General features: G+C 45.4%; 1 protein-coding gene across 1 annotated transcript; it reads right to left on the minus strand.

Annotated features, from left to right (window-relative positions):
- Nucleotides 1-216: 216 nt before the first annotated feature.
- Nucleotides 217-20,603, minus strand: ATG14 (autophagy related 14). The gene is made up of 10 exons (XM_054198304.1): nt 20,326-20,603; nt 14,900-14,962; nt 14,722-14,764; nt 14,237-14,318; nt 8,743-8,980; nt 8,101-8,330; nt 7,546-7,663; nt 6,383-6,473; nt 6,187-6,272; nt 217-3,306 (listed from the first exon to the last, which is right to left on the minus strand). Exons 1-10 carry the CDS (start codon nt 20,601-20,603, stop codon nt 3,000-3,002), a joined length of 1,536 nt encoding a protein of 511 aa, XP_054054279.1. The 3' UTR covers nt 217-2,999.
- Between the last annotated feature and the right edge of the window lie 654 nt (nt 20,604-21,257).

The raw sequence follows: 21,257 nt of genomic DNA on the forward strand, positions 1-21,257 counted from the left end.
TGTGTGTTTTGCAGGACTCCTCTACCTGCTCCAAAGGAGATGCAGTTATTTTATGTAAAAGTATTTTTTTAGGATGGGTATTGCTTGTTCCAGGGCTGTGTGATGGCACCGTAACAGCTCCGGTCCCCCCGGGACGCTCTGAAGGCTGGAAATTCTCAGGTTACAAACCAACCACACAGAAGTAACAATTATAAATATACAACTTTAAAAAAAATATTACTGTTAAAGATTTATTGCAATAATACAATAAAATTTAGAAAAAAACCACAAACAAACCCAAAAGATTTGTATTTAGTTACATCTAGTTGGGAAGTTGCAGAGAGAGGCTGTGAGTTTTTGCAGGTGATGAGCAGCCCTGGGGTGTCCCCCTCCAGCCCTCACCAAGGCACCCCATTTCCAGGGGAGGGGTACGCTCTGGAAATGGAGTTTTTCCCCTGGAAGCTCAGGTTGAACACCCCAGAACACCGGTCACGGACAAAAGTCACAGCCTAAACTGAAATTCCCGCATTCGCGCTATGCAAAAGTGTTTTGTGAACTCTCAGCCGGCTGCCTTCAAATATCTATAATTACAGATATTCCTGTGCTCCCGCCCCCCAAAACAACCGGGAAAATTCATCCTGGCCATTGCACTCGAGGTTTGGACACACGTGGTTCTTCCTTAGCTACACACGTGCAAAACACTTTTTAAAAAACAAAAACAAAACAAAAACAAACCACAATCTGTATTCTGTTACAAAAACATCCCGGAAAAAGACCTGTCCCAATGCATTTTAACCCCCTGGCAGGGCCGTTGTGCACTTTCAGAATACAACATGGTTGCAAATAAATTATTTGGAAAATGTTATGGTGATGAAATATATGGCTTAAAAAGGTTTTTGTGTTGTTTTTTTTCCTAACGGAAAGGAGAGCGTACAGAGCAGAATCACAGCCTGACCTTTAGGGGGTTCAAAGTAGCACAAAGGCAGCGATGAGAGAGCAAAACGCGTATTAACATAATTAGAAAAAAAGAAAAAAAGAGAAGATACATGGCGGGGTCCAGTGCAAAATAAAGGGGGAACCAGAGGGGGCTGTGCGGTGCTAAGAGCCCAGTATACAGTACTGGTGTGTGCTGGTTGCTCAGAGGATGCGAGAGCTGCAAGGGAGTAAAGTGCTGTGAGGGGAGCAGCGACCAGACCCCCCCGGCCCCTCCAGGCTGTGGGGGGGACTGCAGGAACCCTCCCCCATCGGGCTGCAGTAGTCAAGGGAGTCTTGGCGGTTCTCTTAAAATTAACCCAACTGCTGGATTTCGACCCAAAGAGTGGCAGGACCGAGGGCGTCTTCATCTAACGACGGGTGGGATGTTAGCGTGGAGTTAAGGGTCTTTGGTTTAAAAACAAGAAATAAAAATTAAAAGAAACTACCAACACGAGATGCCCGTCCCCGAGGCCAAAGAGAAAGAGCTGCCGTAGGAGAGGGGCTGGGGGAGGCCATGCTCAGCTGCACCCCCGATGTGGGGCTCACCGGCCTTGGTGCCACAACCGCTTTCCCGCCCGCGGCGCGGTGCAGACAGGAGGCAGCGCTGGCCGAGACGGGGAGGAATGGAGCAAAACCATCACCCACCATTCCGCGACGCGGCTGGGCCAGCCGCCCCGCAGCCGGGAACTGGGACACGCAGGAGGACGCTGCCCGATGACAGGGACGTGGCTTGGGCATCGCTCACGCAGCCTCGCCATGTCCCCTGTGGCAGAAACCTCCCCTCCCGGGGGGACGGGAGCCTGCTTTTGTGTTCGTTTGCCCCGTGGAGAAGTACAACGTCCCAACTCCATAAAATGTAAACCATACGTTGGAAGCCTCACTGAGCGAACCCGTCTTTAAGCAATACCTACCGCAAGGCGGAGGAAGCGGAGGAGCACGTGTTAATGAACGCGTGAGCATTGACGAAGCTGTCAGCGTCGCACCTCCTGGCGTTTTACAAGCCAGCCAGCTGCGCTGGGAGCATCTCTGCAGTGAAATCAGATCAACTTCTTGGCATTCAGTAAATAAAAAAAGAACAAAAAAAAAAAAACCACCAAAACACCCCACCAGAAACATAAAACTGAACAGTTTAAAAATGCATGTAGTGTGGAGACCGCGTGATTCCATTAAACTAGCTTGAAATGAGGTTTTTCTACTATGAAAAAGTGGCAACGTGGTGTTGGAACCGATGAATATTATTATTGCAACAACGCAATCCTGTATCGGCGTCAAATGTGGGTCTAGCTAAGAGAACGTCCAGTGTTTCTTTGGTGTATGATATTAAAAGAGCCTGTGTGCTTTGGACAGCACAACACGAAAACTTCTAGACTACCTACCGGTGGAAACAGCATGAAACCAGCCAGTTTTCTACGGCAAAACTGGGTCAAGATTCACAACCAAATCTAAACTAAGAGCAATTTGCTGTGTGAATTCCTGTCCACGCTGATTCTTTGTATTAAAAATATGGCAACAGAGATTAGAAAACATGTTAAAAATGCATAATTTTCATGTCCTGAATGAAAAAAATTTAGAAATATGCATTTTTGCATTATGCAAGACAGATTTAAAACACACACAAACGAAAAACCCTGTAAGGAGAGTTAAGAAAATGTGAACTGCATTTGCACCACTGTCCAGACTGCGCAGGGAGCAGCCTCCTCTCCGTACTCATCCCGATCCAGGCACTCTAAAATCTGTTTCTTCTTCAGAAAGTAGAGCTGGAGGCTACCGGGTCCTTTTTTTTTTTTTTGTTACTCAACAATGCAGACAGAACCAAGACACAAAGTGCCGTCCCAGAATCCGTCAGAAGTACGTAGCTAGCTAATTTACAAAATGGTACCATCACAGTCATCTTGGGTAAATAAAAAGGTTTTTTCTGGTTTACAAAATGAAAGTCCAACCTTTTCTTTGTTCCAGGCACTACTTAACCGAATACGTAAGGTTTACTACAGCACTGACGGGGAGGGATTCCTTCCGCAAATCCTACGACGCTCTTCCCGTGCTCGTTAGCGATGTCCAGTGTACGCCTTCAGCCAGGAGGTGACGGAGGCGGCGGCAGAGGAGATCATTCCGCCAGCGCTGCTGCTGGCGATGGGCTGAGACACCTGGCTGCTCTGGCTCTGCAGCATCTCCACCTGCTGAGAGGGGATGTCGCAGAACCTGGGGCTTGGCAGATTCTCCCAGTCTGTCCCTAGGTCCGTCTCTTCGTCGCTGACGTGCTCATCGCCGCTCTCATCCGTTTCTCCGGTGGCACTGGGATCCACGAACTCCATGGAGTCTTCGAGATCAGCACTGATTTCGAAAGGCCCGGACCTGCGAACACAGACACAATGCCATCGTCAGCCCATGCGGGAGAAGGGCCGTCACTGCGCTGGCGCGAGTCCTCGGCATGCCAAAACACCCTGCCCTGTCCTCTGCAGGGCACAGAAATTAAAACACCTCTGCGTTTATCGGCTGGCAGAGAGAAACTCGCTGGCTAGGGAGATAACTCCATTATGACAATGGTGAAACACAAACAGTCGGCCAAGGAAGCGATAGCTGGGTTCCAGTCCAGGGAGCAGGAACGGCGGCAGAGCTGTGCTGCTTTGACAGCGGAACACGCACACACAAAAGGAAAACGCTATTGATAATAACTCCCAGCTCTGCCGGTGGAAATCTCAGCTTGATGTGGAACGGGTTTTTATTTTTAACACTCGCTGCGGCCAGGCCCAGCTCTGTCAGCCAGGGGAAAGGGTGTCGCTTACAACTTACAGAACAGGGTTGGCAAAACTCACTCATGGAGACTTCCCAGGGCAGCACCTCACCCTCAGCAACATCTCAAGATCTCTTTTTTTTTTTTTTCTTTTTCACTATGGGGCTGGTGAAACAGGTTGCCCAGAGAGGCTGTGGAGTCTCCATCACTGGAGACATCCAAAACCACACTGGTCCCGAGGAACTTGTTCCAGTTGGCTCTACTTTGAGTGGGGTGATGGGCTGGATCTCCAGAGGTCCCGGCCAAACCCACCTGCGCTGCGACTCTGAGATCCTTGCTACCACTGCCTGGTGGGAGAAACAACTGCATCCCACCCCATCCCACTGCTTTGCCCTGGAGTACGGGCAGCCAAAACCTGAAACACCTTTACTGAGCCAAAGCAGGCAGAGTTGGTGGCCCATGACCCACAGGCAGAGTGCGGGAGGTTTTTCATGGGTTCCCCACAGCAAGCTGAGTCCTTGCCAAAGCTCATTGCAAAGCGCAAAGCTGCTCAGGGAAATGGGAGCAGGAATTTAACATGGGTAAGAGCGTTTCTCCAGCCTCAGTGGGAGAAGGAGCCTGAAGCAGCGGGTTTATCACAGAAAATTTTAATCCAGACAATTAAAGCTTTGTAAAATGACATGCATGTGAAAACAGGAGCTTATAAAGGAGACTATCAGACAACTATAGGCCTAGATATCTAAAGGAAAATAAAGAGAGCTGGTTGCTGCAAACTTTGCAGACAGCTGGGAAATTAAAGGTAAACACTACTCTTTCCTAATCCGGAAAGGAATGGGAGTGCTGCCTTCTGGCAAAGCATTTTGCTTAACGAGGCAACATAAGAGGAGAGTCATCAGGTTTAAGGCCAGAAGGGACCATTAGATCATCTCGAGTGACCTCCTCTATAACAAAGGCCATTATGTTCCACCCGTTCTCCCTGTCCTGAGCCCAGTAACTTCTGCCTGATGAAAGCACCCATTCCAGAAACTCATCCAGCCTCGACAGGATGACATAAGGAAAGAGAGAATCCCCACCTTCATTCTTGCGGCTAATTAAACTCTCTGTCAAGCACACGCGCCTCATTTCAACCTAGCTCAGACTCTTTGCTTCCAGTGGTGTCTACAAAGCCATTCAGTAGCCTGCATTTTATCGCCACAAAGGCAAGGGAATCAAGTCATCTTTGAATCTCATCCCTAGCGAGCTGAGACAGTTTTACAGAGGTTAAACTGTTCCCCTCGCTGGTAGGTCTTTTCTCCAGCTCTTTCCTGTAACCTCTTCTTCTACTGCATGGACCCGACTGATGCATGTGGAGCTCTGAAACCTCTGCCTGGAGAAGCAAGACCCATCTTTCCACTCAGAACTTCTACATCACATTGTGGGGATCCCTCAAGGCTTCGCTTTTTGTCCACTGCGGTGTGTGGATCTTTTACAGCAGCTGCTTTCCAGGACACAGTTTTTCATTCTCTGGGTATTTCCTGCCCTCTCCTTGTTTTCAGACAAGCAGCAGCAAGCACGTAATTTTTTCCAAGCTGAGCTTTGTTACAAAGATTTGGCTCCCAGTGTCTTTGGGATGAATCGGTAGGGATATACCCAAAGAAGAGGAGGGAAGTGGTTAGAGCCATGCATTCAATTCCTCTTAGTGGCACTGCGGGTTTTTAAATACAACTAGTACACGAGAACAGACTTGAAAAGTAGATTTCAGAACATGAGTGTGTTTAAGGGAGAATAAAGCAGCAGTCAGATTAAACAAATATTTGCAGACTGTCTCAGGCACAAGTGATTTGGGACTGGATTATCCCAACGGGAAATCAGTGTTGGTGGCTTTCTTTCTATTTTAGTTGTAAAAAAAAAAAAAAAAAAAAAAAAAAGGAAGATTATTAAACCTGGTGCATGCAGCCCGGAGGAACCGATGTTCTTTTCATCACGTACTAAGTTAACAGAAAAATTGTCTTTAATCTTGATTTACACAGAAATTAATATTATTTGAAGTGTCGACTTTGGTCGAGGGTGTTCATTGGCTGTAATTATTTTGGGAAAGCTTTACCTAGTATTCGTTTTAGGGTTTATATTGCTGGATGCTCTTAGGTATTTACAGGTTGGCAAGATGTGGGTAGGGTCACATTTGGAGCACGGTGAGACTGGCTGGCATATGTGCTGCTGTCCCCTGGAGGGAAGGAGTTCCTGCTTCAGGGCATAGGGGAAACGAGTCTATATCGGCTACAAAGCCTCCATCTGAGCCCATCACACAGCATACAGACATCTTCCAAATCTAATTTCCTACTCAGGATCCGCTTTTTCTGTCCTCTCCTGCCTCCTCCTTGTAACTACCCCGATTTCTGATGCGCTGAGGACTGATCTATAGGTACAGCAGAAGAGAAGAATTTCCTTTATAAGTAACAAGGCAAATGCATCACTTCAAACGGGATTCAGTCACAGGCGAGTCGACATACTGCTTTTCTTACCTGCCCAAGTTCTCAGTGTCTGGGCTGACCAGGTACATAAGGTTCCTGAGCGTATGCAGTGGGTGCAACAGATCTAAATTTACATGCTACCGTGGGGAAGGTAAGAAAAAGACATGATCAGTTATTGGAGGAAACCTGCAGGCACAGTTGATATTTTAAAAGCTATTTAAAGAATCCAAATGCGCATTCCCCCTACCTGAGAGAAGCAAAGGTGAAGGATGTTAGCATTCAGCTTCTTCACTGCCCGCGTGAACCTGTGTCTGCTCAGATTCTCTCCGCAGAACTCGCTGTTGAAACACATATATATACACACATAAAGAAAAATGCTGAGAAAATACACCTACTGGAGACATCGGCATTCTGTGCCTTGGCCTCCCAACAAATCCTGGAGTAAACATCCTCACAGAGAGCACTTGTTTAAACTGTACAGACAGTTTTAGAGTGCTCAGGAGATTAATTTTTCACCTTGCAAGACTGTTAGCATTTCATCAACAAGCCCTGCTTGCCCTGGTCTCACCGGTTTCCACAGGAGAGGTGATGTAAACGGTATGAAACTCAAAGCCAAGCTATTTCTCTCCTTTTAAATCTTGCCTCATTTTCTTTTCCCAACCTCTTCCTTCTGGGAAGACTGAGCACCCAAATAATAGTATAAAAAAAAACCTGCAGAGACCTCACACAACTTTTGTGCCCTCACTTCCACAACCACTACTTTAAACACTTAAAAGAATCTCAGCAGCATATCTGAGACCTCTGGAAGACTGACCAAGTCTACAGCTTCCTCAGTGCTTCTTCTGTACCGATCCCACCAGCTCCACCAAGACATTAAAAACCCAACAGTGCTTTTCATCACAAAAAGGGATTTACTCAATACACTCCCAGGCGTCTGGCAGGCAGGTATGTTCCCCGTTGGTGTTTTGGCTGTCATGCCATACGATAAGGCATGTCCTACAGCACTTAATGTGGCGGAGCTATTCAGGATGACTAAGAGCTGCTGGACCGGGCGAGGATTTTGTAAAGCACAATAGGGTCTCATAAAATGAAAAGTGCTATTCACGCACTGTCATATCTCATTTCTGATTGCAGGATGCTGAACACATCAATTAGAAAGCTGTTATTTTCAACTATGATGGTTGGTCTACGCTCTCAGAAGGTAAAAAAAGGGGCAGGGACTATTAACTGTTGTCTAAAATCCTGCTAGCCCTCCATCCAGAATTAAACTGCACAAAAATCCACGAGCCAACCACCATTACCATGAAAAGGTGTTCCAAGTTAATGACTTCGTTCACAAAACCCAAACTGAATGAAGATCAGTCAAAACTGGTCACTGATTCACCTCCTCGGAGGCTTGCATTTACTTGCCTGTTGCAGAGCTTCTTGGGAAGATTGACATCAAGTATGAGAGACAGAGTGTTAACGAGCTGAGTTGCATAGCACAATGCAGCACTGATGGTATAAGCAGGGTTATTATGTTCCATATCTAAAAGAAATAAAAACATCATGAAAGTCTCATTTTAAATGAAGCCTCAGTGGGTGTGTTAACGTGTTACTGAAGTCTAATCTGGAAAATGTCATTTATAAGTACTGAGAACAGCCTGAATCCAGCAATCATTTACAGTGAAATCTGTCAGAAGTTGGTAGAAAAATAGTAATTCCTGGAATTCCCATTAAAACGACAGCATGTGAACCATGTCAAAACTGTGAATAATTAACTTTACCTCTCTATTACATTGTGCTGTGTCCCAGTGAGCATTTCCTGCAAAAGAGGATTTCAGTGGACTGAAATCTGCTAAATCTGCTATTTATTCCTAACTCAGGTTTGTCTGAGTGAGAAGAAAAGGAACAGGCTACTGCTCCTGGATGTCTTCTGTTGGTTTCTGGAGTACCCCAGATGCCTAATCAGACTTTGCTCCTTACCTGGTCCTTGTGTAGTCTTCTTCTCTTCCACCCAATTGTAATACGCTGAATAGTCTCCGTTATTAGGAAGCGTTATCCAAGGCCCTGTGATACTGATGCTGGTGTCCCCGTTATGATCATCACACACCCATCTCCCAGAGAGATACGTGGTTCTCCTGGCTTCTGCAAGCTTGCTCACAGTGCTAGAGGTCATGGCATTGTCACTCTCAGAAGACACGTCTGCAGGATCTCTGTAGCACCCAAAGAGGAACAGAGCGTTTTTAAAGAAGTTGGAAAAAATATAATCAGCGATGCACTTGGCAGGCACTTAGCCAGATCTCACAAAGAACAAAATGCTTGTAGAAACCCTCCTGCAAAACTCCTTATTGCCAAAACTACTTTCCTTTGTTCTGCGATTTTTGATTATCTATTTCAAGAAAGCTTAACATCGGACACATGGCTCAGATCTCTCAGCAGGGAGATGCTAGCACCTCCAGGTTCTTCTATTCTGGACCCCTGTTTTTGGGTCAGATGCTTTGCCTTTGGGAAACACCTCCTTCTCCCCACAGAGAGTCTCCTAAGCATCTAGCTTAGACCGAGGTGACTCACCTCTGGGTGTCTAAAGCTAAGCAAAATGAGTCCAAATGGGTAAGCCTTCTGTACCTCATACTTGTCTTTACTTCTTCAATGGGAAAAATGACCGATGTTAGCTCCAGGATATGCGTCCGACGAAGATTTGCCAGATGCTCGTACTGGGTTTTCAAGTCATAGGTTTTTTTCTCTACCAATTCTCCCAGCTTGCGGTTATGCTTCTGGATCTTCTCTTTCTTCTCCTGATGCCGCTGAGCCCTGCGATAATGCTTCTGGTTCTCCTCTTTGATTCTCAGAAGCCCCTCTGCATCTGTGAAAACAGCAGCAGATGTTAGTCTTGGAAAAGGAGCTGTGAGGTACTTACAGTAAGCCGGAGAAAAGCATTATTAATATTTATAGAAAACAAGATCTATAGCAGCTTAAAACAGAAAGCCCTGCTTCACTATCAATGTTTTCCAGCTGCTAAGTGGTACAACTTTTTAATCTTTTCCGAAGATCTCCAAAGAGACTGAAATTGGGATTAATCTTTCCCTCTTTTACCCAGCTATTTTTGGATTTGGAGTAGAAAAGCCAAGATTTTGCAGTTTAATTAAACTTCTGAGGTAATCATCATGACAGAAATGGCTTGCCTGTACATGTTTGCATAGTGCTGGCCGAAAAGACATGCACTGCTTGCAGCCAAAAATCATGTGCAGATTAGCATCTTCCTTCACCACCTCTGGCCCCACTGCTGAGATTAGTGTGGGATTAGCTTCCCACTCCCATATGCGCTCTCAAAGTGCTTGGATCCCAAAGGTGCAGGCTTCTTGGTACCACAGGAGAGCACTGACTGTCTCCCTTTCCAGTCCCAAAATGAGAAATGCGCTTATGTCCTGAAGTGCTGCATCTGCCTGAATTTACTCCATGCATCAGGTGCACTGAGGCTTGGAAAAATATCCTTCAAGAGCATCTGTTGATTCTCCTATAAAATAACTGACTGCAGTAATGCTTCCACAAACATACGCTGCTAGAAGGAATGAGTTAGCCACCTCTGGCTTTCAAAAGCATAGGAAAATATTTCTTATACGTGCTCTCCAAACACCGTCTAAAACTCTTACTCTAGTTTGAGGGAGAGCCCCAACTACTAGTCACACTAACAGCGTTAGACAGGTTCTCTTACAGCAAGGCATCACTTTCCTGTCATCAGGAAGTGAGACAACTGTCCCTTGCATGGAAGGGAAGCACTAAACCCTGACATCATTTTACTGATATATTTTTGATTGCAAGGCACAGATGAAACTAGAGCTACAATACGAATATTTGGTGGCTTCTGCTACTCAAAGAAGCTGCATTATATCACAGGATGGTGGCGGTTGGAAGGGACCTCTGGAGATCACCTCATCCAACCCCCTGCCAAAGCAGGGCCACCCAGAGCAGACTGCACAGGAACGCATCCAGGCGGGTCTGGAATATCTCCAGAGCAGGAGACTCCATCACCTCCCTAGGCAGCCTCTTCCAGTGCTCTGCCACCCTCAAAGGAAAGAAGTTTTTCCTCTCGTTCAGAATTTCTCGTGTTCCACTCTGTGCCCGTTGCCCCTTGTCCTGTCGCTGGGCACCACTGAGAAGAGTCTGGCCCCATCCTCTTGCCCCCCGCCCTGTAGGTATTGTTGAGCATTGATGAGATCCCCTCTCCTCTTCTCCAGGCTGAACAGCCCCAGGGCTCTCAGCCTTTCCTCAGCAGAGAGGGGCTCCAGTCCCTCATCATCTCTGTAGCCTCCACTGGCCTCTCTCCAGCAGTTCCTTGTCTGTCTTGACGTGGGGAGACCAGCACTGGCCCCAGTACTGCAGATGTGGCCCCACCAGGGCAGAGGGGGAGGATGACCCCCCTCCACCTGCTGGCCACACTCTTTTTAATGAGCCCCAGGAGACCACTGGCCTTCTTGGCCACAAGGGCACATGGCTGGCTCATGGGCAACCTGTTGTCCACCAGGACTCACAGGTCCTTCTCCTCAGAGTTGAAATCAAGAAAACTTCTAAGTGGTTATAGCTGACTCAAACAACACATTCAGACTGTCGGTCTTCTCAACAGAGGAGCACAAAAACAAAAGGCTACATCCAAAGAATGGGACCTGAGACTGATGACCAGCCATGGGTCTGTGCCCAGCTGTGCCTCACCAGCACACAATACCTACCTAGTCCTGGTTTGCAGGACCGGTTTGCTGGGTATCTCTGGTTTGCTCTGCAAACTCACAGAGCTGGAACCGCACAGACCTCTGGCCGGTCCCTGCTCTGGCAGGGTGGGAGCCCAGAACTGCTGGTACCCCCCTGAGCACATCCGCCCCCACAGACACAGCGTGCACTTTCCCTGAATGTCAGGAATTATTTCTAGTCATCTAACTGATCTGTTGCGACCCATGATGCGTTTGGTAGGAAGGAAGATCTGATACATGGGAGATGCTAAGTCCCAAATTAAAGGTGAGAATAGTTTCTCCGTGCAGGTAAGAACTAGTAATCCTCAGGTTTATAAAATAAGTGACCCCCTGTTAGAGGAACAGTAAAAAAAATTGACTTTTCTCTGAGCAATACCAAGAATCGCCATGTGTCAGCTAGCAATTCAGTTTCCTTTAAGCATTCCTGTAACATCAACAGAAAATCAATTAATGCTTGCATTCATGTTCCCAAACGCTCCCTTTGCATAAAGAATAAGAGACAACAGGAGGAGTAAAATGTCCATCTGTTCAATTTTCACATTCACGTTGTACTTGAAAGGCTCCTTTTTCACAGAGTGAACTCCGTTTTCTGCAGGGCCAACAGCAATTATTGGAGAACATGGAACACTCCTCTTTAGCAGTCCCGGTGCAGAAACAACTGTCCTTTTTATTTTTTTTTTGGCATAGCACTTCTGCTTTATGACCCAGTTTATGAGGTTATTAAAATTTGTCCCCAGAAGTATTTCAGGACACTGCTATGTCCCACGCACCTACATTGCCTGATAAATGCAAGCACAGGCACAACAGAGAGCTATGCCAGATATTTGCAAGATTTTCTCCTTGAACTGTTCTCCATAGACAGAAGGCAAACACACACATTTTAAAACCTTATTTTAAGAAGTGCAAATTATCGAGGTGTCCAGTCAACTGCAAAAGCAGAAGCCCAATGTTCTAGAAATTGTTCTTATTTCAGAAAGCTAAACTATGCCATATCCAAGAGAAGAGAAACAACCTATTTACATGTTCTAATGTGGTCCAAGAGCGAACCAAGTTGAGTTCCTGATCTACTGCCTACTCACGGCAAGAGTTCATTTTGGGTTTACATGCAAGAGCAGCTTTGGGGTAACTGAGCTAACAACACATCAGCTGGGCAATAGTTAGGTCAGTTCATGGGTTAAATCTAATCAAGTTCACTATGAATCATAGGAGCTGCAAAAGCTGCAGATAATACGCTTCACAAAAGAGTAGAAGAGTGGAGGAACTCCCCTCCCCAGTTGGTCCTAACACTTTGCCACCTTCAGACCTGCATTTTCAAACAAGGTGGCTAATTCCTCAAAGTCACATTGACTTCCTCTTCTCCTTTCTTCACAGGCTAAAGAGAAAAAGTTATTATCTCCTTCATAATAATCTTCTGCCTACTGAAAAACTGCTTTTCTTCACCTTCCCCTTCTCTAAACCAAACCAAACACCAATCTTCTTAGCCATTCCTTTTGTTTTATTCGTAATATTCTCTTCCAGACTTTCTCCAGTTGATTTGTATCTTTCTTAAATTGCTAGAATTGGACTTCAGACTTCCACTGAGGCAACACCAATGCTGGGCACAGCAGGACAATTGCTCCCATCTTAAATACGATGCTTACATTAATATAATCTTTCTGAAGCAGCATTAAATTGATAATTTTTATTTAATTTGCAGTTTCCCTGATCCTTTCTTGTCAAATCTCAACACCATCCCCCATTTTGGATTTATATGTTTCTCTTTTCTCAACAACATGCACTCGACTTTGTCCTTTTCAGATGACATTGTCTATTTATCTGCATGATTTTGAATTTGATCCTGTTCTCCACAGCATCCACCTTGGCCTCCTCCATTCCACCTTCCATTCTACCATGCAAGCTATTATGGAAAATATTGAACAGAACTGGGCCAGGAACCGGTTCCTGCTGAGCTCCACCTGTCTCACCTCCTTGGTTTGACAAGTATCACCGCTCTTCGAATGCAGCCTTTCTTTTTAGCCTTTTGTACCAACCTTACAGGAACTACACCCAGAGCAAACATCTTTGCTTACTCATGAGCCAGTCTGGGGTAGTGCCCAACGCTAAGGTATGTTGCATCTTCTGCTTCATCCTCCACTAGACCATTTGACCCCCAGGAGAAGAGGTTGATTTGATATGGCCTATTCTTAACAAAGTGACGCATGTTTTTAATTTCCTTACCTTCCAACTACCTACAAAGTGGTCAAAGGTTTATAATAGGATGACTGTGTCATCAGTTCTGAAAAAAGATGCTGTTCTCACTCCGTTTCCTGGGACATCCTCTCTCCCTCTGTCTTCCCAAGTGCTCCACTGTCTACTTCAGCTTGTTCCTTAAGTTCCAGAAGGTGAATCTCGTGTGGCCTTGCTGACATAATCAAAATAATATTTAGCTGTCTGTTTTCCTTCCTTAGCCTGCAGTCCTGGCTAATCTGGCTAATCACATTTTCTTCGCAAGAAGATGAAGCAAAGGCGGCACTGAATACTTCGGACTTCTCTGCACTGTTATTTCCTTTCTTTCCTGTTAACTAACAGGCTTGCTTACTCCATCTTTTTCTTATTATATATTTCTTGTTGTTACTATCCATCCTCCTTATTAATTGAAAAGCATTTTGCATCTCAGCCTTTTTGATGTTATCACTGCAAGCTTGTGCTGTTCCTTTCTAACTATTCTCAGGTATATGATTCTGCTTCCACTCTCTGTATGGCTCCTCTTGAATTTGAAGTCATAAAAATGCTCCTGATTCAATCAATATGCTTCTGAATATGCTTCCAATCTTTCCTTTGCATGTGGGTTGTAAGGAGTGCTGCATATTCTCTTCTGAAAAATGAGCCCACAAATCTGTAAAACGTTTAGTGAGTTTCAAAACTGAAGCCACTGAATGGTAGCAACTCACCAGCCTATGCCCTACTTCAGTGACTCTTGGTCAAGTAGGATTTTAGGATTTCTAGACAGGTGTGGGTTAAAATTCATCAGTTACATGAAATCCGTTAACAGCTGCAGAGCTGTTTGCTCCTCTTTATCAAGAGGAAGTGATCAGAAACACTACACTGAATAAAGCCATCTCTAGGGACAAAGCCAGAGTCACAGGCTGCTAAAGCATTTACTTTTAAAGCTGTTGCAAAATGATCTCCATCCAGCTGAATAATGCCTACTGTTTGCTAATTAAAACCCAAGCATAAAAAGGCCAAAATCCACTCACCGATTTGCCTTCCAGTTGATTTAAAAAGCCTCAGTTTGGAAATTCACCATTTTTAAAAACTAACACTCAAATTCACATCAATTGATTTTTCACTCTAAGGCACAGAGTTTTCCACATCACAAAAGCACGGGCATTACTCACATCTTGTCATTTCATCATTTTCTTTGCAAATGGTCTGTTTCAGCTGCTCAATCCTCATCTTGCAGGACATTATTTTCCATCTCTGAAAAAGAACATTCAGCAACTCTAGGGCACAAACAACTTCAAACACACTGACTAATGATTAACAACAAAGCCAGCAGCTTTAGTGCAAAAGTAGCAGGATGTTCTTAATTGGATCAGACGAACAAAGAAATATTTCCTATGCTGGTTTGCACAGAGAAGAATGCCACAAACAAACTGAATGCTTAGTCAATCAGTATAGTAAGTTATTGAACAAATATCTAGTATGAAATGAAAAATATTGATGGTTTGGAGCGCTCTGCTTGCAGAGCCAATTACAGTTTTGCTTACAACAGGCTTTTTGGGGAAGTAACACAATGTCCTCAAGGTAAATTGCAACTTAAAAGTATGAGATCCAGGAATTCAGAGAGTTTAAAAACTATGGGACACTTTAAACAACTCACCAGCTGATCAGTTATCTCTTTCCCTTCCATGGCCTTCAAAACACTAGAGGAAAAAACACGATTGAAAGTTTTATGACTATCTGGACTACGTCTGTCTACAGCAACAGTGCATTAGAGAGACTGCTTCATTTTTCTGAGAGTTCTTATAGTTTATTTTCATTTAATAACTACAACTTACTGTTTTTGGAATTCTCTCTGCTTGGTTTTAAGATGCATCAGCCTTTCTTTCTTGTCTGAAAACCTGGAAGAGATTAAATGGTTTTATTGATACTTTGCACAACATGGCATTGTAAGTTGTCTGAAATGATAAAAAGACTGAAGCTTGCGGGAGTCTTTAAACCTCAACTATCCGTCTTAATCTTTGGAAGTAATGGCTAAACGTATAAAACTCTTGCAGAATTCTAGAGCATCTGTCTCACAGGAATTGCAACAGAACCCCTACACATGAGGAAACATCAGCTTGTCCTGTTATCGAACTTGTAAGCAAATTACTTGCTATTTCTAGAAGTTTTATAGCTTAGCAATATCAATATTTACTGTATTAAGAAAAACATATAGTACCCTAAAAACCTTTAGTCACTGGAGAAATTAACAGTACAGTCTCAGATACCATACTGAGCCTGAACTGTGTTATTTCCCAAGCTCTGATGGCATTAGATGAGTCCCCTCAGGTAGTGGGAAATGCAGGATTTCACACACTACGCTCTGCATTTTCTCCCTTCTAACGTGGAATTTTCTCACACTTTATTCATTAATGGGTCCAAATAGGACAGTGCTCGCTCAAGATTTTTACACGACAGCCAAATCTTTCTTGTGTTAGTAACAGCAATTGTCTGCTACTCATTTCTATGAGGCACTTGTAGCCATCACAAGTCCATGACCTAATTGCCTGCCTGAGTTCAGCTTCACTGGATGCCTGAGGTATGAGAACTGCAAAGAACTGATCAGAAAGAAATTTTCTTAGGATTCATCATCCTGTGTTTTCACCCTTTGAATACGCAGCAGCCACGTTCTGCTCCCCTCCACATTGTATTGCGAAACACACTTAAAGAAAATAGCATATGAATGACACATATTGAGAAATTACAGTGAAGCATGAAGTGACAAACCTAACAGTAAGAGCAAACAGCAATAGAGACAGCCAAGAGATTTAGTTGGCATAAAAAATAGCAAATGTGCTTTGTCTTCTGCCAGTGTATGGCTTTCCAACTTTCCTTTCAGCTTCCCATGTTACAGCACCATCCTGATCCACACCTTGGGTTAAGTCCACATATGGAAAAACAATTTGTTAATTTCCCTCTAGAACATGCAGAATGGCCAATTTCAGCCTAACAGAGCTCTAATACTTCACATACAACCCTTGAAGTCCTTTATTTCAGGCGTATCTAAGCTTTATTTAGAAAGAATTATTCAGTAAGCCTTGACAGGATGGCATCTTGGGCCTCTCTCTCTGCTCAGCTCTGGGGGTTTGATTTCAGGAAAAGTTTTTAAATGTTTCATTTCTTTCCTTGAAGTGCTGGGATCTGAAAGCTTGGTGCCTAACTCGGGGTTCAGAAAGCATGTAATCACCCTTCCAGATGACATCAGAATCATAGAATGGTTTGGGTTGGAAGGGATGTTAAATCTCATCCAGTTCCACCCCCCTGCCCTGGGCAGGGACACCTCCCACTAGACCAGGCTGCTCAAAGCCCTGTGCAGCCTTAGCATTAAAACAATTACAAAACTACTGGCTGCTGCCTTCGTAGTCAACAAAAAAAAAAAAAAAAAAAAAAATCTGTTTTCCTTCCAAAACAAACCAAAACCAAATGCGGGAACTCAGCATAAAAGCCAGAGGCCACGCGTGAGCCGGAGGAATGTTGTGCAACTGGAGCCCAGCTGCTCAACCCGGCGCTTTCCTTCTTCCTCCGTGTCCTCACCCCAGCAGTCACCATGGAAGTGACAAAAGTGCACTGTACCAGACTCCTGCTTACCGCAGGGTAATGCACACCTACTGTACCCCCGACCTTTGGCTGCAACCAAAAATAACTTGGCCCAGAAACACACCACTCAGCAGTCGCGCAAGGGAAGAGAGGTGGGGAGATTTGGCAATTCTTGTTTTCCAAGCTGGATTAATGGGCACAGAGTCTGACTAAACGCAATTACCCAAATGACGTCCATCACATCAGCGAAAAGCTGAATGGTCTGTCAAGAATCCGAGGCTAAATTAAGTTCTTACCGGGGAGGGAAGGCAGAAATATTTGTGAAAGCCTGCAAAAATTACAGCTCACCACGCACTTCAGCAACTATGTCAAACAGCTCCTACAAACTTCTTTAGCAGGTTTCTCCTGAGCAAACATTTCCATTTCTTTATATAGCCCAATTTTAATTGCATCGCATCATGTAACTGATTTTTCTCTATGTATCTACAGCCATTCAATTTGGCAAAGAAACAAAACTTCAGATGAACTATTACAGGGACTCCCATAAAACGTAAACTGAGAGAAGGAGCGAACTCAACATCTCAAGTTATCCATTAAATGTTTCTCTTTCCTCAAGTCTTATCACATTAAGCTACGACTTTTCTATGGTTACCTGGCTTATTTCCACATGTTCATAATTAGAGAGAAGGAGGAGGAGGACTTCCTAATCTACAGGAACTGATTAATGCTGAAGGAGTTGAGGACAGCAATAGGTGCATCCATTACTGCACCTATTCACCATAATAAAACTCCATTGCTGCAAAAAGTCACTATTCTTAATCACAACCCACAGCTCAGAGAAGTCAGACAGGCTTAGACGTCACAATTATATTGTCTTTGGCTTTTGCCATCTGCAGACATCTAAAGCAAAGCAAATTTAGTACGCCTGTAAAATACACTCTGAGAATTTATGCATATGACAGGCTAGAGTAAACTCCTGGGAGCAAAGAGAGTCTCCGAGCTGAAACCAGCATCAAGATGCCGGCTTAGCTTTTGAATATACAACACATTACTAATGAAAAGAAGAATGTCAGTGATGATTTTACTGGAGGACTTCCGGACTACTCATCCTTAATTGCAGCTGTACTTCAATAATTAATCTTAACAGCTCCTCAATCTCTCCCCCGCATAGATACAGGGTGTGATTTTTGCCAGACATATGAACAACTTCAGTCTTACTGCAGCTTTTATAAAAATTAGCACACAAAAACAGTCCGACAAAAAGAAAACTGAAAGAATTCTTACTGTTAGAACATGAAGTCACTTATCTTCTTGTAAGGAAAAATCACAAGAAAATTCTAAAAATAAATCATCACTGGATACAAGGGGTAACGCTCACTTTTTTTACTTTTCACAAGAGAAAGAACAACATTTTTCCCCCATCTGTAACGTTTCAAAGAGACAAATGGGAGGCCTGAGTGACCCCATACACTTCCACATTCTGAATTTCTCACACCGCACTTAGAATCGAGTCACGCAGAAAAGCCCTTGTCGTGACCCTGTCGGCCTCCTCCAGCACCGGCCATAAGGTTGATCTAAAATTAACCCAGGTACTACTAGAAGGCATAAAATAAACAAATAAATAACGATGACAGTAAACACAACCTGAAATCCAGCCAGTGAACTGCACCTGTCCCTGCATGACTTTGCCGCGGTGCCTGGTCACTGCCTCTCCCTGCGCTCACATCGCAAGAAATTCATAGAAACCTGCGCACTGCTTACAAAGAAAACCACCTCTGAAGCAACGGGCTCTTTCTCGCTTTTCTATCAGCCATTCCAAGTATTAATTATAGAATGCAGATGAAGTATTTCAAGCACAGTAATTCCAAATAAGTTCCAAATCTTCAATAGAACAAGAAACCCAAGCTTTATGGGGCTCCATCCCTACGTTGAGCGTTCCTGCTGCAATCAAGCACGCTTATGTTATTCACATTGTGTTATTCATATATGTTGCATTGTTCCTTTAATTTATTAATGTGAAGTTGCTGCTTTCAACGAGTTGCACTACTGCTTGGGAAAGTTGTGAGCAGCAGGAGAAACAAAGCCTGGGGAAATTGAGCACACAGAGAGGCCCCAGGAGAACAGAACAGCAGTGATCCCCACAGATGGAACCATGATGTCCAGGCAGAAGCGGGGGGAGGGCGTTGAAGAGACCAAAAAAGGCAAATAAATAAATAAATAAATTCCTGCAGTTAAGAAACACAGTGTAAATATACAGAAGATTTCCTATCCACAGACAAACGGGACAGTTAAAGCATCTCAGGAGGATGCAGTGAAAACTGTCAGACAGAAAAGCTGATCTTGCCTCACGTGAGAAGATACAGGGAAGATAAAAGTTTTTCTTTCCAACAAGCCGTTGTCTTTGGTACTTTGGCTAAGACTGCTTTTTTACAGTTTCATTTTTCTGATGGGCAGAGAAACTTTTAAGCCTTGATTAATAGAGAATGACAGTCCACTATAACAAAGGCTACGATTTCTATATTTTTCTATAATTCTATAATTAAGCCTGATGCTTGGCCAAAATCTTAAAGGCTACAAAAAGGGCAGGAAAAAACCCACTTGGTTTATGTTCCAAACTCCAAATGTAACTTTTTCATGGAAGCTGCAGGTAACACCGAGCAGCCTCACGCAAACAAGTTTTCCATCTATTTTAGAAAGACCAAATACAGTTTGTCGTTCTATGACACAGTTTTTCATGCAAAAACCAAGAAAACCCATCCGGTGGCAGACTAAAGTCTCAATTTTGCGAGCTGTTTCACAACGGCGGATGGCCTGTGCCCCCTCCCACCGATGTCAATGGAAGAAAGACGCCGCCGTCCCCTTGGCCACTCTGATGTTTGGCAAAAGGATGTGAAGAGCCGTCAGGGCGAGGCCCAAAACACACCACACGCTGCTCACCACCTTCCCAAAATAGTCCAAGACATTGCTCCCAACAGCTGCTAACAAAACTACAAACGAAGGACCAAGAACACGGCGGCAGCCAGAAACCGGCGCTGTTCCAGAGAGGGCAAACTTTTCAAGAACCTGGGATGGACAACGCCGTGAGCAACAGCTATGGAGGGGCAATCTGCATCCAAGTCATGTAATGAGGATATTTGCTAATTGACGTAGCATGACCATAGAGCCAACACTTCACACAGAGGAGCAGGAAGGTGCGTGATCAATTCAAGCAGAGCATTTTTCGAAATTCTAAAAGGGGGCCCATGATAAGGACTATTTATATAGACAAGAAAATAATAAAAAAGAAAAGTGCCATTTTCCTCACACCCCCTCCTGATTTTGCTTAATGATTTATAAAACTACCGGTTTAACGCATTCTGCTGAAAAGAGATGCACGTTTACAAATATCAGCTCTCTTTTTGCCCTGAACTGTCTGGAGCTCCTGTGGGCTATGCGGACACGACCGGCTGAGCGCTGCACCTGGCTAAGTGAAAGTCGGGGCGCTGTATTATTAATTATTATTATTATTGGACAAACCGCCCCCTCCCCGCCCCCCCCGGCCCTGAGGGGAGCGGGGGAGGGGCGGCCCAACGGCCGCTGCGCGAGGCGGGGCGGCCCCCCCCCCGGGGTAGGGGAGGGAGAGGGTGTCCCCTTCCCCCCAACACACCCCCGTCCCCGGTCCCCGTCGCCTCAGGGTCGCCGGTACCTCTCGGAGTCGCGTCCGTCGAAGAAGACGAAGTCGCCGCTCTGGACGCACTTGGCGCAGGTGAGGCGGCGGCGGGTGGTGTTGCAGAGGGGGCACCGCTCCACTGCCACGTACAGCCCCTCGGCGTCCTCCTCGGCCCCCCGCAGAGCCGCCGGCCCGGCCCCGGCCCCGGCGCCGCCGCCCTGCCCGCCGGGCTGGGGCCGGCAGCCGCTGGGAGACGCCATGATGGGCTCCCCGCGCCGCCGGTCACGTGGGACTTTGTTTTCGGGCAGGGGCATTGTGGGAAGCGGGCTCTGAGGCGGTGGCGGGAGGGACCGGCCCCGGCCCGGCCCTGAGGGGGAAAGGGGCACCCCGTGCCCCCGCAGGGCGAGGACTGAGGGGAGAAGCCTTAAGAAAAAAAATAAATAAATAACGAACGTTTGGTTTTTCCGTCTCTCGGGCTCGGAGCCCGGCCGCCGGCAGCACCTGCCGGAGGAGAGAGGGCTGCCCCTGCTCGGCTCCCACAGGACAGGGGAGTGAGCAGCGGTGCAGGCCCTGCCCCACAGCTCCGCTGGGCCTGGTGAGGAGAGTGTGTGACTTTTTTTTTTTTCTTCCCTTTGCAACAGGTGAAGTGAAAAAAAACCCCAACCGCAGACAGCCTCCACGGCAGATCTGCCATCATCCTTACAACCATAGGCTGCAGGCTTTAATATTCTGCTTCATGGGGTGCTGGGTGTCCACATGAACCTCCTACAGGCATGGTGAGTCTGTAATCATAGAATGGTTTGCGTTAGAAGGGACCTTAAAGATCATCCAGTGCCACCCTCTGCCTTGGGCAGGGACACCTCTTACTAGACCAGGCTGCTCAAAGCCCCATCCAGCCTGGCCTTGAACACCTCCAGGGATGGGGCATCCACAGCTTCTCTGGGCAACCTGGGCCAAGCTCACCACCC

This window comes from Rissa tridactyla, chromosome 4 (genome assembly GCF_028500815.1).
Source record: "Rissa tridactyla isolate bRisTri1 chromosome 4, bRisTri1.patW.cur.20221130, whole genome shotgun sequence".
NCBI classification, from domain to species: Eukaryota; Metazoa; Chordata; class Aves; order Charadriiformes; family Laridae; genus Rissa; species Rissa tridactyla.

Bases quoted from the DNA above. Each gene is read 5' to 3' on its own strand.
- ATG14 (XM_054198304.1), bottom strand. From the start codon at position 20,603: ATGCCCCTGCCCGAAAACAAAGTCCCACGTGACCGGCGGCGCGGGGAG. The intron at 8,981-14,236 runs GTGAGTAATGCC...CTGTTTTCACAG, and splicing joins AAATGATGAAATGACAAGAT to ATGCAGAGGGGCTTCTGAGA. The intron at 8,331-8,742 runs GTACAGAAGGCT...TGGGTGCTACAG, and splicing joins GAAGTAAAGACAAGTATGAG to AGATCCTGCAGACGTGTCTT.